Below are 9,356 nucleotides of genomic sequence, written 5' to 3' on the forward strand. Positions count from 1 at the left end.
CTAGTGAAACAGGAAGTGCCCACAAAAATAATTAAATACGTCGAATAAACGAAATATCGTTTATTTATCTGTAAAAATAAAAAAGTTATAGGTGTGAGCCAAGTTTGAGACGCACCTGGTATACAGTGGAGAAAATTTTAGAGGAGCACTTATATATAATATTTTTTTAGATAAACAAAATGTAGTATGTACTTTTTATTATTAAAAACAAATTGAGGCACTCTGTATAAGACGAAGGTTTAGGAAATAACCAGCTTATGTCTATAAATAAAATTTTATTAGTAAAAGAAGGCGATAAAAACCAGTACAATATTGTCCTTAATTTAACCAATTAGGCTCAGTAATTGGAAACAATAACTCTAATGTCGAACTAAAATCTTATTTATTTATGTTGTTAAAACATTAGCCTAAATTGATGCAGAAAAATTTTGATCATTAACAGTAACGACACCCAAAATTATCGACCTGTCTACAATCCCTTCGTTCTACAATCCCTTCGTGTCTACAATCCCTTCGTCAATCCCTTCCCAAGACAGTTTTAGTCAAAAATGTTGTTGACTAAAATTATTGTTTTCATGGGAGGCGTCAATGTAAATTAAATGGAGTAACCGACACTGATCAGTTGCGAGATTTGAGACAGGTTTAAGGTATATGCCGGGTCCAGACCAACGCGACAAAAAGTAAACACGATTTTGAGACAAAAACAAGACAAACTGGCGACAAAAAATGGGGAATTCTGACAAGACAAACTTGAGACAAATTATTGTCTACACCGCAAGGACAAAAATACAACAAAGTCAAAAGTTTAGTTGTTGCGAATGAGTTTTATTAACCATGTGTGATTTCACTGGTCTCCTACTGTTGGCAGCACACGCCATCCACACTGCGCCGACAACTTGTTGTAAAATATACGAACAAAACATAGACACTTTGATCTTTACCGACTCGAGACGGGACATTGAAAAGTCTTGGAATTTCGAAACAAAACAAAAATGTCGCAGAAATGTATTGGATTTGTCGCAATTTTGTCGTAAAACATGAATGTTTCTGTCTTGTCGTTGTTTTGTCTGTTTGGTCTGGATTCGGCAATACGCTGATACGTTCATACGTTGACTCGTTCTCTTTCACGTTGACCTATGAAAGAGAATGAAAGATATAGTCATAAAATTTTGAAAATTCCAGACTTTCTACAAAAATGTTATGTGTTTTAGAGTTATTTAGAGACTTGAATAGTCTGGTTTCAAAGTCTAATTAATTTTAATATCTTTAAGCCAAAATAAAATTCATTATTTTGGAATTAAAAAAGACTGAGATATCAAATAAAAAAGCTGTTAATCTTGAATTTTATTTTGCCTGGTGCGACCTATAAAAACATTTCGCAAATTTTCGCAGGTTATTAACCCCAAAAACATGGACGATTTCATGTCAACACAGTTATTTTAGTTATCTTTATCTCTAATTTTGTATTTAAAAACATTTTTTGTTTAAAATAAAAATGCTAATTTAACTGTTACTGAAAACTTTGTCACCATTTTGTCACTAAAATGAGCCTTTAAAAATAAAATCCTACATACAAAAAACGCAACAGAGAAATTTTTGGTCAAATTTAAAGTGTTATATTTTTGTTATTTTTAGCCCTATTTTCATGATTTTTTTAGCAAGCTGTATATAATTATATCAACTTTAATTCGTAAACTCACTTTTTTATAAACTTCGGTAGGTATTTGGCATATTATACAAAGTTAATCGAGGGGTTGTTTTTTTACCTTAACTTTAAAATACCCTGTACAATAATTGCATGCGTAAATTTTCCTAAAATTTAATTTTACGGTCAGAGCCATGTCTCCTAAGAATTTTGTTTTTTGGATCATTTCAATACATGCCTTCGTTAATTTTTAAGAGCCAAATGAATTTGCCTCAAACAATTTGCAATTTTTTTAATTATTTCTATTTGAAGTTATTTTTCAATATGACAAGGCGGCTTTGGTGATTATTGTGAACTATATACTACTGTGAACTGTCCATCATGTTCGACGTTTGGGAAATGCTTGGCAGGAGGAGGTCGCGAAGCGGTGCTTCATTAAATGAACTTCGCTTGGTCCTTAAAGAAAAACGGGAAAACGTAACGCAATATGATATATGCAGCCTCAATGACAGTATGAACGGACCTATACAGGCAGTTATAGCAGCTAAGGAAGGCAATACAAAGTATTAGGGTATTTTTTACATTTTTTTTTTCTGTTTGTATACTTGAGTATTTCAGATGTTTTTTTAATATCGTTAGTTCTGTTATCGTTATTAATGTTTATTAAAACCCGGGCTGTATCGTTAGTCTTTAACTTTTTTTTTAATTTAGTATAGAGTATCCAATGCAGCGTATTATGACGTATAAACCATCTCATCATATTACAAAAATACATCAAAAAGTAATGATAATTGAAAAAATTGCAAATTGATCGTGATTAGTTCATTTCGCTCTTAAAAATTAACCAAAGCATGTACAGGGTGTCCCACTTAAGATGGATACAAGCCAATATCTTGATTGTTTGTTGAGCGATATTTTTCATTTTTGGCAGGAGGCTGTATGGTTATAAGACGTACATTTTTCCCAGGGTAAGAAATGCGATATCTCATAGACGTACGTTTTAATCGAGTTTTATATTTTTCGAGTCAAGAGTAAACTACCCTTAGGACAGTATTTATTTCAAATCTGATAAATTATAATGAATCCTCCTTACCGAAAATACTTAAGTTGTAATTTTGATAAATATTGATACAGGGTGTGTTATTAAAATAAGACATTTTTATTTTTATTATTAGTTTTTTAAGTACTAACGACGCCACTGGTTTATTATCAATAACCAATTATAACCAATTATCAATTAATAATCGATTTAAGTTTTCAGATAGCTTCCATAATAATTAAGATACGATACAAAAAAACTTTGTTTAGAGAAATTTTTGGTCAAATTTAAAGTGTTATATTTTTTGGGTTGTTTAGAGCATATTTTTCAAAGTTAGTAGTGATTGTTTTAAACATAGAAAATTTTAAATATCTAACTATTTGGATTTTTTTAAATATTTCTTAATAAAACATAAAACGAATAAAAATCATATTTCAGATTCCATTGAAAACTGGGTTTTTAAATTATTTTGTAACTCATTTTATTCATTTGTATTAGCAAACTTAAAAAAACAATTTTTTAAAGTAAACAAAATAAATTGAAAGTATTTATTTTTTTGTATCGTATCTTAATTATTATGGAAGCTATCTGAAAACTTAAATCGATTATAAATTGATAACCAATGGTTACCATGGTTATAACCATGTTATAACTGGTTATGTATAATAAACCAGTTGTGTACCCAATGGCGTCGTAAGTAATTAAAAAAATAATAAAAATAAAAATGTCTTATTTTAATGACATGTCCTTCAAATCCTTCAATTTAATAGCTGTTAGTAAGAGGTTTCACTGCAAATATGCGCACATAGTGCACGCACAATTTTTTTATTTTGTAGATTTCTTTTGCAGTGACGAAAAACCGGGACTTTTTTCAAGAAACTATACAGCAAGTCCTACTACTACTGCCATTACTCGCTGACGAGTATTTGACACGCATCAGAAGATGGTCATGCAAGGCGTTTCCTTTCATGAGCTTTTCTGTGACTGAAAAGCCCGATACGTGATGTTATCTGTCTACTGCACTCTGGACATTCAAAAATTTCATTGCTCTGTTGCCACCTCACTTTTTGGTTGTTGCTGTTAACTGAATTTACAACTCTTCTCCATTCCGTTCTATTGTGAGCTGCTTCTTCCCACTCATTCTGCTTGTTAATCCCCTTTAAGTTTTCGTGGAAAACATCCTTATACCTTTTGAGTTGGCCACCCGGCCTCCTCTTACCGTCTATAAGCTCACCGTAAAGTAGAGATTTGGGTATGCGGTTTTCTTGCATTCTGCATACGTGACCAGCCCATCTTAAGCGGGACTTTGTAATCATGACTACAATACTCTCGCAGTTAGCTTTTTCAAGGACCGATACGTTTGAGACATGATGGAACCACCGGATTCTTAAGAGGTGTCTAAGATTTTGTTGCAACTTGTTTAATGCGTTCATGTGTCGGCGGTACGGCACCCAGGTTTCGCTTCCATATAACATGGTGGGAATTATTATTGCTCGGTACACTGTAAGTTTCGTTTTTGTGCTCAAGTCATGATTGTAGAAAACCCTGTCTTTTAATTTCCAGAATGTTCTTGAGGCGCCGCTGATCCTGTGCTGAATTTCAGAGTCGATATTGGCCCTTTCCGAAATCAAACTGCCGAGATAATTGAATTCCGCTACATATTCCAATAGTTCATCTCCGATCTTTATTGCATTGTTGTGATCCTCCGGGGGATGCCCATGATTTTAGTTTTATTGATGTTCAGCTTAAGTCCCAAAGCCTCGTATGCCCATGTATATGTGTTCAACATTTCTTGCAATTGCTGTAACGTATTTGCAACTAGAGCACAATCATCAGCGTACTGAAGTTCTGTGATGAATCTTGTACGTGTTTTTGCCCTGAGTCTTTTTATGTTGAACAGACCGTCGTCGTATTTGTATCTAATGCCCAAACCTCTCTCCTGCAGTTTGCTGTCCACTATAATGGAGAGCGCTGCCATGAATAGCAATTATCAAACCCGATTGCGATTCTGGGAGGATTTTTTCTATATGTGGGTGCAGGCGGTTTGACATAATTTTTCCAAGAATTTTTCCTCCGATAGCCAGTAGTGAAATTCCTCGGTAGTTTCCACAGTCTGATGCTCTTCCTTTGTTCTTAAATATATTAACTATATTCGCGTTGCAAAAGTCCTGAGGTACCTCTCCGCTTTCCCATATGACATCGAAGAGAGCTTTAAGATGACCAATAAGTTCTTTACTTGCACACTTATAGATTTCCGCCGGAATCGCGTCACAGCCAGCAGATTTATTGTTTTAAGCTGTTTTATGGGGTCCTTTATTTCCTGTTCTGTTATTGGAATATCTAATATATCGAGGCTGTTATACTGAGGTATTGCGTTGAGTGCTTCTATATTGGGGTTGTTTTCTTGGTTAAGGATATGGCTGTAATGCTCTTTCCAGCGGTTTCTTATTTGCTCTTTCTCTTTTAGAAGTTCGCCATTTTGTGCCATGATTGGGCATCTTGCCTTCTTAGTTGGGCCGTACACTGCTTTTACAGCCTCGAAGAATTTAGAAGCAAGAAAATTTAAGAATCTCTCGCTCGAAGAATTTACAAGCAAGAAATACAGCAAGTCCACGACAAGGTGGACTAACTGTATAATATGCCTGTTGCCAAATGAGATCATTGATGTATCTACATATAAAATATAATTTGCACGTTTTTTAAACGCGTTTTTGGACTAAGGCCAGAAACTGAATGTTGCGAAATCATTTGTATTTGCTAGTTGAATAATAAAATCAAATATTTTTAAACTACTACTATATACGTGTCATTTTTATAATTATTTGTTTGTATATTTTGAATGCAATTGAATCGGGACAATCAATAGAAGAAGTAATATTTACATAACCGATTAAAATTACATTAATAAAGGAAGTATATAAATATATAATTACTTCTTTTTATCGTAAAGGTCAGTGATTTTATAATATTTATCTTAAGATTATCTAATTCTTTCAGCCGCTTTGTAAAAACTTTTTATCATTAATTAACTCGTGTTATGTAGATTTTTTTATCGCAAATCCAAACAGTTGAATCATGTACAAGATATCTGCATAATGCTCTGAACCGTTATTTTTAAATTTACGCTATACAGGGTTTCTCAAAAGTTCCACTAAGGAAAATATTTTATTTTCAAATGTCATCCTTCAAAGATCTAAAACCCCTTGTTTGTATATGAAACACATAGAGGGTGACAATTTGAAAACGCACAGTATTTAATATTGCCTCTACCGATGATCCTATGAAAATTTGGCGAGAAACACGTCAATTTACATATCAAGGGGACAATTTATGAGGCATTTGTTGTCGTGTTACTTTCAACCCCTTGACCCCCAGGGCACCTACCCCTAAAATTTTAAATAGCAACCCCTATTTCTTTTACCAATTTTGTGTCTCTTATAGAATTCTACATAAACTGCATTATTTTTTGAGGATTTTATAAGGAACACAAAAATGGTAAAAGAAATAGGGGTCGCCATTTAAAATTTTAGGGGTAGGTGCCCTGGGGGTCAAGGGGTTGAAAGTAACAGGACAACAAATGCCTCAAAAATTGTCCTCCTTGATATGTAAATTGACGTGTTTCGCCAAATTTTCATATACTATCATCGGTAGAGGTATAAAACAATATTAAATACTGTCCGTTTTCAAATTGTCACTCTGTATATAGGGACAGACAAAATGCACTAATCCTGTCATTCAGATCCTAATTTAAAACTTTCTAACAGCACATTGATTTATTTTCCTATAAATAACTACATTTTTTTCGCAGAATATTTTCTATCATTGTGTAGGTTATGTTTGAGTATAGTGACCTAAATAAACAAAACAGGTACGATTAATATAGTTAAATTATATCTACCTGAATATTGAACTATAGGTACCAGGTATAAACCTTTTATTAGGTAGGTGTGGTCGAAAATCCCTTTTTATTTTGTACAGACAAAAATACATTGCGTCAAGGCTTTACCTGGCTCGACATTTTTTTGAAAATTATAAACTTTTAAATAAGAGTTGGGTTTTCTAGTATTTAATAATTTAATTAAACAAGTTCAAGCATACATTGTTATTCTCTTAGAAAGTAACAATTATTATAAAATATCAACATTATTATTTTTATGAACTTGGGACAAAAATAGTCTAAAAAGGGATTACTATTTGAAGAATCACTAGGCATTTATTAGTTGTTAATTATTATTAATGTTATTTTTTTAGTCTCACTTGTTACCAGGTCCTGACATTTTTGACATTATTTTTTTTTGGTATAATTGCGTTGATTTGTTGAATATTTGATTGATAAATATTTTTTGATCTTTTGGAATATTATTAACCACCCTGTCTATATCAAAACAAAATCAAATAATTTATACAGGGTGCGTCTGAAATGCAAATATTTTCAGGGCTGGTAGATCTCGATAAAAGAAACATATTTCCACTTCAACATTGAAAAAAGTAAATCCAAAATAACCGAGTTATTTTACGTTGAAAATCTAAAAAAAAATATTTTTATTTAAATTTTGAGAGCCGCTGGATTTCTATCTTTTATTATCCACAAGTTTTTTTAATCCACAGGTTTTTTGGCACAATATCAAGATAATATTATGTTTTTTAATATTTGCAAAAATTTTTTCATAAGATACAAAATTTTCAAAATATTTTTTCGCGAAAAAAAACTCGTAGATGTATTTCTGGGGTCGAAATATACCACCCCTAAAACTATTTGTACTTATGTAAGACTCATCCTGCATATGTATAAACTATTGGAACATTAAAAATTACCTTGTATATACAGGGTGTCCCAGAAATAAGTGTAAGTATTTTAAGGGGTGGTAGATCTCGATAAAAGAAATACAATTTCAAATTTTCAAATAAGTACAAAATAACGGAGTTATTTTACTTTGAAAATTTCCAGAAAAATGATTTTTTGCTAAAATTTTGAGAACCATTGGATCTTTTCTGGATTTTCTTTCTTGTAAATTTAATCTAATACCGATGTTGCCATATTATCAAGAAATTATGTTTTTAACTAAAAACTAAAAAAAATCCAAAAAAATTTTCAAAAAATTCCGAATTTTCAATTTTTTGTTTCTGGGGTTTAATTATACTACCAGTTAAAATACTTGCACTTATTTCTGGGAGACCCTGTATTATATGCAGGGTGATTTATATTTAAAAAAAAATATTAGTCTGGCGGCTGCAACCAGGGTTAACTACTTCCGAACCCTGGCTGCAACTAAGTTTTGACTTTCTTGACACTATTTATTTTGTTAAAAATTAAAAGACTTTGATTGCATAAAAATGTTAGTATAAAGAAAAATGTAAATAAATATTTTGTCATCTATTCAGTGTATTAAAGAAAATTATATCGTCTGTGGATACCTTGGGATCGATGTTGTAGTAATGTTGCTGGGTTCGGATCCATCTCGACACCAAGTGGTCCCTCACTGTATGGGCAAGGGCGAAATAGTAGTCCCTGGAAGTGGCCACATTCCTGTCCTTCACCAGGGTGTAGTGGACGTGCCTGTTAAATGTCTTTTTGATCTCGTTCACGTCGTCGATTTCGGCGATACCCCTCACGCTGATCTGCTTCCTGCGCTCCACGTCCGATTGGGGTGTTGCCATGTTGTTCTTTTGCCACCCTCAGTTATCTACGACAATTTTATTAATGCTAGACGGCGTTCGGAACAGTTATGTACTACAGACGACCCGGCAAGTAGACTGAATTGTTTTGGACTTTCAGGGGTCACCTTGTAGACGCTTGATTTGCTGAAACGGGCGCCTGCGTCCGGTGTTGCCGGTTTGTGCGGACAGATATTCCTTAAAATGTATTTTATTTCGTTAAACAGCCTATATCAGGGGCATTTCATACTTAACATGTTTAGAGCAAAGCAGAGACGGTTAAATACAGGGTGTCCCAGAAATAAGTGCAAGTGTTTTTACTGGTAATATAGTTCAATCCCAGAAACACGCCTATGAGATTTTTTCGCGAAATAAAAAATTGGAAAATTCGAAATTTTTTGGAAATTTTTTTAGTTTTTAGTTAAAAAACATAATTTCTTGACAATATGGTAACATAGGTATTAGATTAAATTTACAAGAAAGAAAATCCAGAAAAGATCCAGTGCTTCTCAAAATTTTAGCAAAAAATATATTTTTTTGAAAATTTTCAAAGCAAAATAACTCCGTTATTTTGGACTTATTTGAAAAACGATAAAGAGAAAATATGTTTCTTTTATCGAAATCTACAACCCCTTAAAATACTAGCATTTATTTCTAGGACACCCTGTATTATCATTCTTTCATGGTGGTGCATTTCAGTTGATTTTTTAAATTTCGAAAACAGCGCTTCAACAGTGCGGCAGAAATCAGAACTTTCCAGCTCCGTATTTCACGCAGTTTTGGTTACCGTTCATGTTGATCGCTTTTAAATAATGTTAAAATCGTGGTTTTGTTATATGTTTAAGAATTGTAGAGAGTTTTTACTAGTGCATTTATTGGAAACTATAAAATTCTCAGGTATTTTGTGTGATGTAACGCTGTTTTGGGTAGTTAAAATTAAGTGAAAAGGAACCCAATTGGGCGATGTGTTATGTTGTGATAATTTATAATGATCATAAAATTGCCGAAACAAATGCC

At 32.7% G+C, this 9,356-nt stretch overlaps 1 protein-coding gene across 1 annotated transcript in view; it reads right to left on the reverse strand.

The window, feature by feature from the left end:
- Positions 1-8,487, reverse strand: part of LOC115890956 (glycogen phosphorylase) — a 28,554-nt gene extending 20,067 nt beyond the window's left edge. The window contains exon 1 of the mRNA XM_030911322.1: positions 8,100-8,487. Within this exon, the coding sequence (XP_030767182.1) occupies positions 8,100-8,342 (243 nt within the window). The 5' untranslated portion in view covers positions 8,343-8,487. The remainder of the gene's footprint in view (positions 1-8,099) is intronic.
- Positions 8,488-9,356: the final 869 nt, after the last annotated feature.

Source organism: Sitophilus oryzae, unplaced genomic scaffold (genome assembly GCF_002938485.1).
Source record: "Sitophilus oryzae breed Bouriz unplaced genomic scaffold, Soryzae_2.0 scaffold_942_pilon_pilon, whole genome shotgun sequence".
NCBI lineage: Eukaryota > Metazoa > Arthropoda > Insecta > Coleoptera > Curculionidae > Sitophilus > Sitophilus oryzae.